The 16,301-nt window shown below is 35.1% G+C and overlaps 1 protein-coding gene across 1 annotated transcript; it reads left to right on the top strand.

Moving 5' to 3' along the window:
- The first annotated feature begins 1,414 nt into the window (after window positions 1–1,414).
- On the top strand, window positions 1,415–16,268 carry LOC117333131 (cytochrome P450 4F4-like). Its single transcript, XM_033892269.1, has 13 exons — window positions 1,415–1,481; window positions 3,041–3,213; window positions 6,764–6,965; window positions 7,567–7,694; window positions 8,129–8,253; window positions 9,156–9,218; window positions 11,783–11,906; window positions 12,382–12,514; window positions 12,918–13,041; window positions 13,397–13,592; window positions 14,259–14,335; window positions 15,369–15,434; window positions 15,914–16,268. Exons 2-13 carry the CDS (start codon window positions 3,052–3,054, stop codon window positions 16,014–16,016), a joined length of 1,503 nt encoding a protein of 500 aa, XP_033748160.1. The 5' UTR covers window positions 1,415–1,481; window positions 3,041–3,051; the 3' UTR covers window positions 16,017–16,268.
- The last annotated feature ends 33 nt before the right edge of the window (window positions 16,269–16,301 follow it).

Genomic DNA, 16,301 nt, shown 5'->3' with positions numbered 1-16,301 from the left:
ACACACGGAGAGGGACACGTGACAGGCTGTTAACACACGGAGAGGGACACGTGACAGGCTGTTAACACACGGAGAGGGACACGTGACAGGCTGTTAACACACGGAGAGGGACACGTGACAGGCTGTTAACACACGGAGAGGGACACGTGACAGGCTGTTAACACACGGAGAGGGACACGTGGCAGGCTGTTAACACACGGAGAGGGATGCTGGTCGCTGTTGAAACAAACTGACAATGATTTATTTGCAGTAGTCTTACACGCGTTTCGTTGTTCTCCAAATTTTGGTAAAACATCCTGTGTTTACATGTAGACACTGGTTTGGCGAAATATAGACCATAGGCACTTGTATCTTGTCATTAACACCAGGGTTAAATGTATCCTCGATGTGTACTCTATATAGAAAGGTATTCAACTTCCGTTCGAGATCCTCGGAAAATCATTCGAACACCCTCGTAAAAAAATGTCGTATTTTGTAGTTACATTTATTACTAAAGAATTCTCAACTACATGTAACCTTTAGGTAACGTCCCAAACATACATGTAAGTCACGTGTGTTTTACTGGTAAAATACATAAGCTTATCTCCGTATATTTCTGAAGCAGACACCGTCTGTTCTGTGAGACGGAAGTGTCTTTGATTTCAAATTAGTTTTTGCAAGGAGCTGTCCGATTGGCTTAATTATTTTATCGAACCAATCAGACAGCTCCTTGCAAAAACGTCTTTGAAAACAAAGCCACTTCCGTCTCACAGAACGTATACGCCAATTTATTCGCAGTCAGAGTTTCCTAAGCTGAAGAAGGGAGAGATGTACATGTAAATATTAGCATTTGAGCTGCAGCGTCACTATATAAACCTTGTATACTCCGTTTCGGTTATTAGGTTCACTCACACATTATATAGAAATCCCGTATGCTTTGTGAACTCCGACTTCGACAATGATGCTCTGAATAAAGATCTTGGTGCATGAGGCCAGCATTTGAATCTGCCCAACATTTCCTTGGTTGCGCCAAAGATACCAGTATATCAATATAAGAGGGTCTTTGATAATTTAATATTTATAATATTAAGACTCCCAGAATTTTATCTTCGAATCGAATGACCGCATCTTCGCTAGCCAAGGCTTCCAATTACGTAACACTCCGAGAACAGTGTAACGTAATCAGAAGCCTTAGCTAGGGAAGATTGTATGACCCGTGATGGAGATATGTAGGCTGAACAGTATATGTTTGTTAAACGAATATTGTCGTACATTTATGCTCCAAGTTCTCATTACATATACTAGTTATTTGTATGAGGGTATATTATTATACTGGACTGTATGGGGCAACCTCCACTAGCAAGGCATGTGTATTTTACAGTGTCTCCAACTGTAAGTTAACAAGAGTTACTTCCCTTGAAGGGTAGTTCATGGTTTGCGTTGCAAACAGTACACTGACCTCAGATTCACAAAATCCGGGATCGGCGAAGCAGACGGCTCAGGTAACATCATATACGTGCAAGCATAGTTATATTGAAAACATGTTTTTAATTGGCCTGTTCATGTATTGCTGCACAGAATATATATAGATCATGTTAAAAATGGTCAGTATTACATGTATCAATGTACACCGTACTAGTGATTTCCACAGTACCTTCACTAGAATCACTGTCATGGACCATGTATTTTCATTTCCATGTACAGATATGTGTGGCATGTGTGTGTGTACATCCTACACAGACGTGAATACAAGTATGTTATTGTATGGAAAGTAAGGCAACCTACTCGCGACCTTCACACTTCTGTCGGCTCTGTAAGTTAATACGATTCGGAAGAGCCCGTCTAAGGGTGGGTGTCGTTAAGTCTTTTAGTAAGTCTTTTTATTTTTCTATATTTACTCACTATGTGGAACGAACTTCTGTTGTTTGTAATTTATTTTTAATCTTTGTTCAAATTCTAATTGCAATGAACACCTTAAACTTCTCATATGTAAATGATTTCCTTCCCTTACATATATCAAACCTCCTATTAGACTAGTACTGGTAAACTCAATTAGCTGCACATGTCCACGTGGCCGCTAAAGTCGCTCTATATATACATATTATATGTACTGTTTTGGAGTTTGGAGACCTGTCTGACACGTGTCCACAAGTATAGGGAACTCCTGGATTGGCGTGTGTGATCAGAATTGTCCTTAACATTGTCCCCACAATTTGACTTGCTATGTAGTTCGTCATCCCATGAGTAAAGGTGATACGGAGGATTTGATCATTTCTATTTATAGAAGCATTTTAGTTATTGTTATTTTGATCAACTGTCGGAAATCAACACAACGAATCAGTTATTGAGACCCTATATGTATATGTACCGTTAATAAAGGGGTAGGATAAAGCCGTTAACGTTAGCCATCTATAATTTCTAGAAGTGTAATAATACTAGTCTATGGAGTGAAATATGGCGGGACATGCACATTCAGTCAATGAACTGTGAATATACATTTGTATGACACCAGCGGTCGATATCAATGACACAGCATGTATGCAAATATATCATGACTACCGATCATATATACGACAAATGCTACTGGAAAACATACAATGACTCACTACACTAAATAACCACTTATATACTCTGATGTTTAATTAAATATATATTTCTATGATAATTCCTTCATTTATTTTATATTGGACTTCCGTTTTTATTACGGTTATTGACGTTAAGCGTTTCTAGTGCAATATGATGCACTGTCCGATACAACATCTATAATTTCATGTAGGCCTACATGTATCGCAGCAAGCAATCCAATGGTTATATTCTACATTCCAACCGCAGGCAATGGATCCTGTACATTGTACCTTGAACAACATATTGAGGTTTACTTTCGCAACGAAATGGCTACAATTTTAAAGTCATAATGAACACATTACGATTTCATTTGCAGCTTTTTTGGATTAAATGACTGTATCGATGTTGTATCTATTTATCTTTTTCACGAAATATGTGTTATTTTAAATCATTTCTGAACATGTTGATATATCAAGATATATGTATGATTTTACAGATAAATCGAGGATGGCCCTCACTGCGGTTGTGTTCTGTACCATTCTTTTGGGTATATTGCTTTGGAAGATGAACGGTTTAGTTAAAAAATATAAAACTTACATCGACCTGTATTCATCGGACAAAGTCATCAGATTGGGGAAATTTCATCCGTTATGGGGCCATTTACATTTGGTAAGTTACTGTTAAATACATGTCGGTTAACACATGTATTTACACAATTCCTTATATACCACTAAGGGATCAGAGGGGAAATATGTCTAACCTGACACACACGTGTGTATTGGAACCTGAAATGTAGAGTGTTTAACTGTTTCATTTCGTCCGTCCGTGCCATACAGACGTTATTTCTAAGAGTACATTCTTATTACTATTGCTACTATACCTTATTTTATACATAAATAAAAAATGTAAAACATTAGATCTAGCTGATCTCTTGTAATAACGAAAAGAAATTATCAATTAGTTTATGCTGGAAAGCTTATCGTTCCTCACGTCCCGTCCTTTTGGGTGGAGGGCATATTGATAAACTGTGAGAAGGGTGCCCGTAGTGTTAATCACTGCGTTCCAATCTCCCGATCGGCCAACACAAGCCAGTCGTTGATCCTCCAGTCTGGAGGTCTTATTCCTAGTCACATAACTTAGGGCATGTATCAGGTATTGTAAAAACATTGTTTTCTCTTTTTGAAACCAGTAATCATAGCCATGACCAGTACATGTCTTATTCATTCCATCTAGAACACAGCTGCTTATAAGTTACCTACCCTGTAACATTTACATATCTCCATGCCTGAGACTGTAACAGCAAGGATAACAATTTGACCGTGTGATGAGCATAAAGCTGGGTATTATTGACCGCAGGTGCACAATATTGATTAGCTGCGAGCAAGTCTGTCAAAGTGGCTTGGTCGTATCTTTGGATTGTCAGGTGTCTTTCGGTACTTTCACATTCATAATAACCTTTTTTAAATAAATTTTAAAAATATGACTGTGCTATTTGAAAAAGAGAAAATAACGAAAAACGTATTAATTTTATCAGTTTCATCTTCATTTTCGTTTTTTTTGCTGTTGATATCTTTAAATTAAGCTTACATGATACGTTCTCTGTTTCTTAAGGAGTCAAACTAGTTTACTAAACTCGAATGGGAAGTTAGATGTTGATATTTGTGCCGCCTTCTAGATTCTGACATTTCTTTAGATCCATTTTTCGGTCGCCTCCTCGGTACATTGTAGGTATAAACTCTTGATGACCTTAAGATAATGATGGGTCCTAGAATTACAAATCTGTATGATGCATTTTGATTATCATTAGCTCTTCTGTACTTAACACTCAATATGAAAGGCCATAGTAACTTCTGTATCTTTCGTATTGTCTTTAGCTTCAGGATATAAAATGTGAAAGGTTATTTTATTTAAATCGCATGAAGAGCTACTGTATGTTCGAATGAGTGACCTGGGTTTCTTTTAAGGTGCCAAAAGAATAACATTGACCTGGTTTGGCGATCAAATGAGTCAAGTGTGATCAGTCATGATATAATGATAGTATTACGTATACTATATACTACATACTCGAAAAAAATATATAAACAAAACAAAAATTCACGATAGCATGCTAAAATCGTTAAGGATTGATCTACTTTAAAACTCCTACCATGTAACAGTCCATTCATTCATGAACATTTTATGTATCAAATATGTGTACTTCCTCATAATTTATCATTAGACTTTTTATGGCTAGGTATTTTGAAAAGAAACTTATTTTAGCATAAAGTAGTAGAAACAACAGACATGGTAATACACTATACCAATAAATTATTTGGGTATCTTACAGTGTAACGTAAAGTACAAGTACATGTTAATGCGTCCCGCTTATAAGAAGATCATAAACGTCACATTATCCTTAAATGTACTGTATCAAATATTCATAATTAAAATCATTTTCAATGTTTAAAAAATTTCAGATTAAATAAAAAAAAAAAAGATAAATTCTTTTGAAATTAAATATTTTGCTATACTAAGAGAGCATCTTGACAGTCTTAATAACATCTTAACAATTTTATTCTGAAGGAGAACGGAAATACATGCACTCTCAGTATTCAATGCTAATATGTCCAGCTAGTGTTAAGTTGACATCCTAATTCCGTTGATTTCAGCCAACGGCTTGTGGAGGTTCTTTTTTTTTTTACAATCAGTTGATCATGTACGATTTGAAGCGATGCGTATTAATACACAAACATTTACCGGTCGGTAAACAGCTCACTATCTGTGGGTTATTGTCATAAAATCAGTCTGGCCATATGAATGAATGGCAGTTATTCCCGGAATATGTTCACAAATCAATACAAAGCATCAGTTCTACTTTCTCTATTTTGATAACCACTACATATAACAATACGAAATTATTATCAAGATTGCGTAAGGTCCGTATCAAAATATTTGAAATGCCAAAGATGCGACATCCAGAAGAAAACGTATGCATACTGACGTTCAATTAGAATATGTTATAACTATATACAGATGTATGTATAATTTAAGAATATATACGTTTACCAATGGAAATAAACATATGTCAGGGCTTATTCCATATATATCGAAAAGTTTTGGTGACAAATAGTGTTTTATTTATTTGAACCCGTATGTTGAAGCTCACATATCACAATCTGGGATGGGGTAATTGTAATTTGTAATTAATTGCAATTAATTACAAAATCCCAATGTAATTGGTGTAATTTGTAATTGAAGGAAAATTCAATTACATGTAAAAATCACATGTTATTATATTATCTTCACAAATAATTTGTGTAGTGAATGACATGTATAATATTATGATGAAAAATGACTGACTAATGAATGTAGTAAAAATATTAAATATTAATGAAATATTGATATTTGAATGTTATTTTGTATTTGAAATTTTATTGAAGCATTATATATTAGATTAAAATGAAATAAATGTTTTGAAAATGGTATCTGAATAAATATTTTACCGTACGATTTATGACATATAATGATAAAATGCCATATAAGTAATTTGTAATTAAATTAATTACATTGGTAAAGTAATTGTAATTTAATTAATTACTTTGTAAAACTCCTGTGATTGCAATTTAATTGAGCAAAACCTAAAAGCAATTGTAATTTCATTAATTACATTACCATGTAATTGTGCTCATCCTTGATCACAATCACTTAAAAATTGATAGACATGGAATGAATGTTTACTCTCTGAAATAAATTTTAAGAGTAATACATGTCACTGTATAATATCAATCATGAAATGAGGAATTATATATTTTTTCCGGATATTTTTTATTCCTTTCGATGTGAACTTGCTAAATCAGTGGTCATGTAAGTTGGGCATCGAAACTTTATCAATGTTCTGTTGGTGATAAAGGACAGTACCGACACAGTTGATTTATTTTACAATTCTTTCCTGTATCGGTGTTATACCAAAGTGGCAGATAGCCTCGATTCTCTATCTGTTATCGTTATAGCGTGTAGTTTTATATAACTTTGAATGAAAATGTATTTCACCACTAAGATAGTCACACAACAAATATGTACACTGTATGAAAAAAACATGTAAAGAAAAATACAATCAGGAAACAAACACCACTGCATATAAAAATATAACAAAGCTTAACGATAAACAACCAATGGCCATTTATCATATTTACAACACTGCAGCTATCATTTAATAAGCTTTCAGTTTCTTTTTTTTTAGTTTATACCCCTATTTAAGTTCCAACTGTTGGTTGAGAAAGGGATGCTTGAGACCGGAAGGAAAATAACCTGCCACTGGATGGCCTTCTTGTATCCAATTCTAGGGGTGTGTCACCCCGACACAGTCAAGATCCTCCTCAAGTCGAGTGAGCCAAAGAACAAACAGAAAGGAGGAGGGTACTTCACTCTTCTGCCGTGGTTAGGTAAGCATAACATGGAATTATATTTTGGGTATTTGTTTTTTATTTTTCAAATGATTCTCTCGGTTGGCGTATTTAATTTCTACTGAAATGTTATTGCTTTCAATTTTCTATCCGTCTCCCGTTTTTGTATGGGCATGTCAATTTGACATGCATTTGAACTCTTGTGATTTGATTGCTAAAACGGCTATACGGCAAAGGTCTAGTGAACTGTTTTGAGATATAAGGATAGTTACACCAATTCTGTGTATTGTCTGTCGATTAAATTGAAAACAAGTTCACCCTCAGAAGTTATAATTAAATGTGATAACACAATTGTTTACAAAGAGGCTGTGAATGTGTATAGTGAAGTTTGATATATTCTGAACAATGATACGAACATGACCGTTGGATTATGTGTATGTGGAAAGGGGGGCGTTTGAGGGGGGGGGGGGGGGGGGGGGATGAGGAGTGGGTGTTTCTGTCTTCGTGCGTGCGTGTACGTACTCTTCTATCTTTTAGCAGACAGCACAGAAATAGGCGTTCCGGCTATGATCCCTAGATGATGTGATAGTGTGTTTTCTGTTAAATCTAATCTGTTTTGCTTTTGACGACATTACACCAGGTGATGGGTTACTGATCAGTGACGGTAAGAAGTGGGAGAGAAACAGACGATTGTTGACACCTGCCTTTCACTTTGATGTACTCAAACCTTATGTACCCATCTATAACAAAGTCTTCGATATCTTCTTGGTAAGAAATCTTACAAAAAAGTAAATGCAATCATATCCGATGTCTATTTGCTGGCGGTGTATATAATCTAAAACATATTTTCATTAAAGGTAAAGCGTCTTCGTAATAACTATATATCATACATGAACATCTTTATCTGGTAAGATGATGCTTAAAACACATCGGCAACCTATATTTGATCACATTAACATTCTCAGCGATGCATCTTACAAAACTTATGACAGGCGTAAATGTATCATAAGATTAATTATATATGATTAAGAAGTTTCAGAAAGATGAATTTTGTGATCTAGGAAATGTGAGAATAAACCCTCGTTGTTTCATAGGAAAAAATCAACTGATTCATCTTATACATTTTTATCTCGGGACTTTGCTTTAAATTGTCCTTGCACGTACAATAAAATCTTCAATCAAGTGTTGTATTGTCTGTGTAGGACAAGTTGGATGAAGCGTCCTGTGGTGGACAGAGTATTGAGATTCATCACAGAGTGGGACTCGCTACACTGGATACTCTACTACGCTGTGCTCTGTCATACGAGGACAATGTACAAGAACAGGGGTGAGAAGTGGTCGCATTTACATAAAACACGTTTTAAAAAATAAGGTAATATTACCATTTTACCAAAGTAATTGAATTAGGTTATTGCCCCTCTGTAGTTTACCGTTTTTGATTGATTAAATTTCTTCTGGATTTTTTTTTCTGAACTTTTATTCTCCAGTATCACTGATGATTAATCATTCAGTACATCCTGTATCTATTAATAGGTAGATGTATAAAGGTTTGATTATCTGGTGTGTCGTTTGTACAGTCCTAACAACATTATTCTGGTGATCACAAAAGCCACATATATTATCGTTTGTTTCAGCCGATATTGATTTTGTTAAATTTGCTTCTGGATTTCCAAATCATTCAAAGAATAACTGATATTTCAGGTGAGTCGAATCAGCTGAATGATGCTGGATTAATTCCTTACCCACACAACCTGTATATATTATTAACTTGATATCCACTGCTGGTATTCTGTTATCTGTCGTTTATACGATCCTATCACATCGGGTTAAAATATTTGCATTTTTCATACCTGCATCAAATATATACATATATATATCCACATGATCAGTACATCAAAGTCGAACTGAACTTCGCTATTAGGAATTAGAAATTTGCATAGGAGAGACAAGTATACAGTTAATGCCGCTCACATGTCGTTACAAAAACAAATCAGTTTAACGTCATTATTTTGTTTCATCAAAGCAATATATTGATGTTATTGCATCACAAGTTTGCCGTTGCAATAAATCAAGTAACAACCTGATCACATCATTCTTCTTTGTGGTAATTGAAAGACGGGGCTAGCATTCCTGTATACATTTGAAATACTTCTGGACCAGTATTTGAACCCAATTACATTATATATAACAGCATCTGTAATTTACTAATAAATTGTTTTTTCTTTGCAGAACCAAACACCCCTACGTGAATGCAGTACGGACCCTTACTCGTCTCTCGGTCAGGAGAATGATGTAATAATAACAACATCAATCCCTACTGCTATACCAAAACCTGATTTTACCAACCAACACCACCCTCTATAGCTACAGTAAAACTTGACTTTTACAACAAACGCCATCCTCTATTGTACAGTAAAATCTTAATTTTCCAATTAGCATCATCCTCTATAGGTATATCAAAATCTTACTTAACACCACCCTTCGATGCTATAGTAACTCAAGACCTTACCAATCAACACAATCCTTTGTTGCTATCGTAACGCCCGACCTTACTAATCAGCACAATAAAACTTCATTTTACCACTCAACACCATCCCCAATAACTACTGTAATCCCTGACGTTACCAGTCAACACCATCCCCAATAACTACTGTAATCCCTGACGTTACCAATCAACACCACCCCCAATAACTACTGTAATCCCTGACGTTACCAGTCAACACCATCCCCAATAACTACTGTAATCCCTGACGTTACCACTCAACACCATCCCCAATAACTACTGTAATCCCTGACGTTACCACTCAACACCATCCCCAATAACTACTGTAATCCCTGACGTTACCACTCAACACCATCCCCAATAACTACTGTAATCCCTGACGTTACCACTCAACACCATCCCCAATAACTACTGTAATCCCTGACGTTACCACTCAACACCATCCCCAATAACTACTGTAATCCCTGACGTTACCACTCAACACCACCCCCAATAACTACTGTAATCCCTGACGTTACCAGTCAACACCATCCCCAATAACTACTGTAATCCCTGACGTTACCACTCAACACCATCCCCAATAACTACTGTAATCCCTGACGTTACCACTCAACACCATCCCCAATAACTACTGTAATCCCTGACGTTACCACTCAACACCATCCCCAATAACTACTGTAATCCCTGACGTTACCACTCAACACCATCCCCAATAACTACTGTAATCCCTGACGTTACCACTCAACACCATCCCCAATAACTACTGTAATCCCTGACGTTACCACTCAACACCATCCCCAATAACTACTGTAATCCCTGACGTTACCACTCAACACCATCCCCAATAACTACTGTAATCCCTGACGTTACCACTCAACACCATCCCCAATAACTACTGTAATCCCTGACGTTACCACTCAACACCATCCCCAATAACTACTGTAATCCCTGACGTTACCACTCAACACCATCCCCAATAACTACTGTAATCCCTGACGTTACCACTCAACACCATCCCCAATAACTACTGTAATCCCTGACGTTACCACTCAACACCATCCCCAATAACTACTGTAATCCCTGACGTTACCACTCAACACCATCCCCAATAACTACTGTAATCCCTGACGTTACCACTCAACGCCATCCTGAAGAGCTAAGTTAAAACCTGGCTTTACCAACCACCACCATACTATATTGCTAGATTTAACCCTGGCATTACCATCACACATTTTCTACAATTAGAAATACATTTCGTGTTTAATTTGTGGCGACGGCTATGTCAGTTGTCAATATATTCTCTTCAAAATAGTTACACACAATGTATGAGGAAAAGTATTGTGCAACGTTTAAACAAATCACATTTTGTAAATATGTATTCATTGTCAGAATGCAGCGTCAAAGTGTTTTAACATAAAAGGGCATTGATTCAATACTCTTTAAATACCATATGTCACAGTTAAAATATACACTTCTGGGAGCGTAGTGAACTCGGTACACGGATTATGTGATACGTACTATCAAATAATTATCGAATTGCTCTTTGTATATTTAAGAAATAATTAACGATGATTCGTGTATTATTGCAGGATATACAACGAGGACGAGGATATTTTGCAATTAAAATTGCAAAATATCCGAGTCCGAGTTGTATATCCTGCAACAATACACGAGTCAAAGTTGATTATTTCTATTCTACCATGTACTGTTTAGTTCTGAGATCGACCTCTTTCTAATAGAAAAACAGCAAAAAAAACCCGGGAAAACCTGGTAATTTATTTCTTGAGTATTGCATCATTTGTTGATGAAATATACAGGCAATACAGTACTACGATCAATAGCATCTATCATATGGCATTGATTTTGAAAATTAAAAAAAAGGATAAAAAAAAAAAAAAAAAAAAAGTGGGGGCCTCCGTAGGATTCGAACTCGCGTCGTGATAAAAATATATTGAAAGACTAACCCATTAGCCCACTCGGCTATAGTAACCTTTTATGAAACGGGTGAATATTAGATATTTAAAATTGTAACAGCCGTGACTCACGAGCGTGTATTATTGGCACGAGCGTGGGTTATTGGAAAATAATACATGGTTTTCAACCAATCAAAACTGGCGTTACATAGCAAACATGGTAGAACACCAAATAACTCACTGTACCTTATCGATATACACTGTAGATGATGTTAGATCAAATGTTCCTTTTACAAATAGATAATGCTGGTTTCTTTCTTTACATGCTGATTAAACAAAAAAATAATTAATAAAAATCACATACAATTTGTTTATTATTTTTTTGCGCTTGGTTATGCTGCATTTAAAAATCGTAATTCTATATTGTTTCGCTGTTTTAGGGAGCCATGGCTACATCCTGATTTCTTGTTTAGAATGTCACCAAGTGGAAAACAATATATTAAATATGCCAAGTACGTCCACGATTTCGACGAGAGAGTTATCGAAGAAAGAAAACGGACGTTGGTATGTTGTTTGATTGTTTGACTCTTATACCATGATGTTATTTTTTAAATCAAATTTTTGCGTAATATATCATCTTTATCACAAATTTAATTTAAATATACAAAACGTTTATATCTCGAGCTTAATAAAAATAATACATATTGTTATGTATCAATAAAACCTCTGACGATAGCTGGTAAAATACAATGGTTTATGAAAAATTAGCATATTTTGAATTGTGTCGGAAGAAATAGTGAATAAACTGTATCGTAAAGCAGATAAAGGCAACGTTGTCTGAGAATATCAGAGGTTCTGACATATTATAGGAAAAAAGGTATTGGATAAATCGCGAATCTTGCTAAGAGTAACGTTCATCTTATGTACTCCATTTAAAATCTACTCTAATAATGCAACTAGCTACATCTGACCATCCCTTTCTAATTTGTTCATATACACCGATACATATATTCGAGATTAAGCTATTTTGGTACGACAGGCGGCCGATACGTCGTTGATAACAAAGCGTCGTCGAGACTTCCTGGATATTCTACTGACCGCCCGAGACGAGAATGGCACGGGACTGACCGATCGTGAGGTCAGGGACGAGGTTGACACTTTCCTTTTTGAAGGTATATTTTACAATTGGTACTGTACAATTATTCACGCATTGGTCAGTATTGTTGAGACGTTGTCTATGTTGATATATTTCTCTTGTTATGGAGATGGTTACTAGTAGTATGTTGTAGAAGCCAAACACGAAACGTTATTAATTCTGCTGCGTAACACATAGGCGAAAAAGGGTTCAAACAATATCATCAGCGGGGAAAAGCCAAGATAACTCGTATCACTACAAGGTAGCTTGTGTAAACCGAACAATAATCCAAATTAAGTAGTAGCACTAGGAAGGTCGTAGCACATTTATAGAATAAGTTATCATGTGGTGTGTTCAAATGACCTGAACGACAATATTGTCGACTTTATCTGTCAAAAGTGATTAAATTACTGTGTTAATTGTATTGCATTTTCTACTAGGTCACGACACGACAGCGTCCTCTCTCAGTTGGGCAATTTACTCGTTATCAAAGAACCAGGATGAACAACGAAGGGTCTACGAGGAAGTGACGAAAGTCCTTGGCGACAGGACACAAGTTGATTGGTAGACAGGCATACAGTTTACCTGTAAAAGAGTATACGTTTAGCTTATCAGGATAAGTAAAGCCACTATCTAAATCTCTTACTTTTTTCAAAAATCAGGATTGGGCATTAGCGAAATAAAACAAAACTCATAAAATAATCTCATCCTGTTAATCTTCTAGTAATAGTTCTAAAAGATCTAGAGGTACGATTTTCTGCAAATAAAACTGTAAGTGTGAGATTGTATGTGTTAGGAAGTGTATGTAGTGGTGAAATCGTCGATTTTATACACGATTATACCAAATAAATATCAACCAGACAATATGTGTTTTCATGATTGCCATGTTCTGACCCATCTTCTTGCTTTTTATGTGCAGGTCTGATATAAAGGAGTTTTCTCGCCTGACCTTATTCCTTAAAGAGTCCATGCGTATGTTTTCTCCTGTACCGTCCGTTGGAAGACTCACTACACAGGAAGTAGATTTAGACGGCCTCAAGGTCCCCGCAAATATGGAGATATACGTATTGATTAATGCTCTAAATAATCGGACAGACGTATGGGGCGATCCTAAGGTAAATGACCAGTGTGTCGATGTCCGTTGTACCTGCACATACTGTAAAAGACATGTAATTAAATGTAATTTTACTGAATACTGCAATATCGAAATAACGTAGTTTAAGAAAATTCTATTTTGTGGAAATGATTAAATGAATACAATAACTTTTATTCTGCGTCAGCATGAAAACGTTAAACATTGTACTGATATACAGAGGATTCGAATAATATTTTTTTGATTCACCGAAAATAAGTTACAACTTTAATATCACCCTATTTACGTCAGATTGCCTTCATTGTCAATATGAATGCAATGCTCAGATAAGTACAGAAAAATATAATAATGAGTTATTATGTGATAAGCCATGAATATTTAAGAGATTATATAAAGATATTCTTGTGTCTATCAAAATCATGAGTAATCTAATGGGTGATATTTGAGATATGTGAAACGCTAACGTATTGTAGGTAAACATTGTACCGAAGTGACCTCATGTAATCGTCATGTGACTTAGAATGCAATTTTTCTCCTTCAATACATAAGAGTTACGTTGAGAATGGAACACATGGAAATGTTAACAATACGACACAAGCATGTTTAAATCATATATGGATTTTTGTTTTAAAGAATGTAACAAGTACGCCGATAATTTTGATAATGTGGATGCATTGTATGTTACTAGACATTCAGGCCCGACAGATTTCTGGAGGAGCCAGAAAAAGACCCGTACAGCTACGTGCCTTTCTCTGCTGGACCGAGGTATGGTCTCGCGTTAAAATTTGCAACCTACTTTTATATATCTCAACATATAATATTATATATTATATGAAGTTGATGTCAAATTACATTTACTACAACAGTACAAAATTATGCTTCGATCACTATTGATATGTTATTAAATCTAAGTTAAAATGTGTCGTTTTCATCAGACAATAAAAACCTTTTTATAGAATTGCTCTATCGCCGCTTTGCTGAAATCTTTCCACTGGTTAAGTATGTACACATCTGTGATGTCAAAACGATCTCGTATTAAATTTTTTTCTTCATATACATTATTGAAAAGGGGCTATAATGGCATAGCAGAAAATGTCAGAATGTGTGGTCGTGTTTGTGCTAATACAGCTTAAAGATACTAATTTGACATACATGTATGTGATTTTAAGTGAATTTTACTGTTTTGACCTTTTACAGGACGAATTCATACAATATCTTCCATACGTGTTGTCAGATATGTATGTATGGATGCTTGCAGAACAGTCAAAAACGATATTTCGTTTAGATCGTGTACAATTATTATTTATGTTATATTTCACTTTTTGAGGGGAAGAAATTCATTATTTTACACCAGAGATGTAAAAGAAATGCAAGCATTGATGTATTATTTTCAACATTGTTGAATACTATTTCCATTGTATTAAAAATTACAAAATTTAGCAGCAACAAGGAGCTTGATACAATTAAAATGGGCGACACACTGATACATGTAGTTTGAGTGATCAATCTAGAGTCAAAAGTAAATCTGGTCTTTTCATGAAGGGCAAGAAATGCACATTTTCAAAACAACTGCCAAATTGAAAATTTATAAAAATTCTTGATCTAAATAAAACATTTTTTTTTATATTCGTTTTGCCTATAAGATTGGTCATATTTTGTTGAATATTACACGAAATAAATAAAAACGAGACTTTAACCTGATTGCAACCACATATGAGTATATCCTTAAATATAAAGTATCTATAAATCATTTTGGAATTCGTTGAATTGTTATGAATGTTTATTTTTGTGCTTACAGGAACTGCATAGGGCAGCATTTTGCCCTTGATGAACAAAAGGTCGCCCTTGCGAAGTTAGTGCAAAGGTAAATCATACTATTCCAACCTTCTGCTAGTTTATTACATTTCAGTCAGTTGCGTCGCATATTCAACAGATACACGGTTGAATAAAGTCCATTGTACGATTGACGCAATAATGATGTTGAAATGTCAGTAAAATTTACCATGAAATACAATATTTTGAAAATGCAATTGGCGCATTCATAATTGAATGAAACGCCAATAACGATAAAAAATAAAATAACCCCTTAAATATGTACTTTAACAGTATCAGTTGAATGGTTTTTTCTTGGACACCTTTCAAAAAGTGATCGCTAAAATTAAAATATCATATACAGTAATTAAAAAGTTATAACACTCTCTTCAAAATAATTGCACATACTAATTACTTTGGTAATATCACCACTTAAAGGAAAAACGTTTAAGTTAGCTCAATTCCTTATTTAATTGGGCTTCAGTCATCTTCTCTATTGTTTCACACGTAAATATGTTGCCTCTGTTGTAGATTTAAGGTGTTACCTGACCCTAACTACGAACCTGAACTAGATCCCGATCTCGTCATGCGTTCTAAAAACGGAATAGATATAAAGTTGGAGAATAGATCTTGATATCGATGTCATGCGTTGGGATTGTGTAAAATATTCCAATATCAAACTCCACAAACCATTAATTCCTTTCGCTTAAACTAACTCAATGTATAAATAAATTGTCCAAATATGGTACAACTGATACCATTTGCACAATGAAGTTGATCCGTTATCGTTGTTACGCTGTTGGAATTTATATGTTCTTATTTTATCCTCTTTATATATATATATATATTATGTATTTACGAATAAACAACATACATTTATAACGAACTGTGCTCCCTTTTGTTTATGGTAGAAACCTTG

Source organism: Pecten maximus, chromosome 8 (assembly GCF_902652985.1).
Source record: "Pecten maximus chromosome 8, xPecMax1.1, whole genome shotgun sequence".
Lineage (NCBI taxonomy): Eukaryota > Metazoa > Mollusca > Bivalvia > Pectinida > Pectinidae > Pecten > Pecten maximus.
Note: the sequence above shows the minus strand (reverse complement) of the source record. Positions and strands in the feature narration are given on the sequence as shown.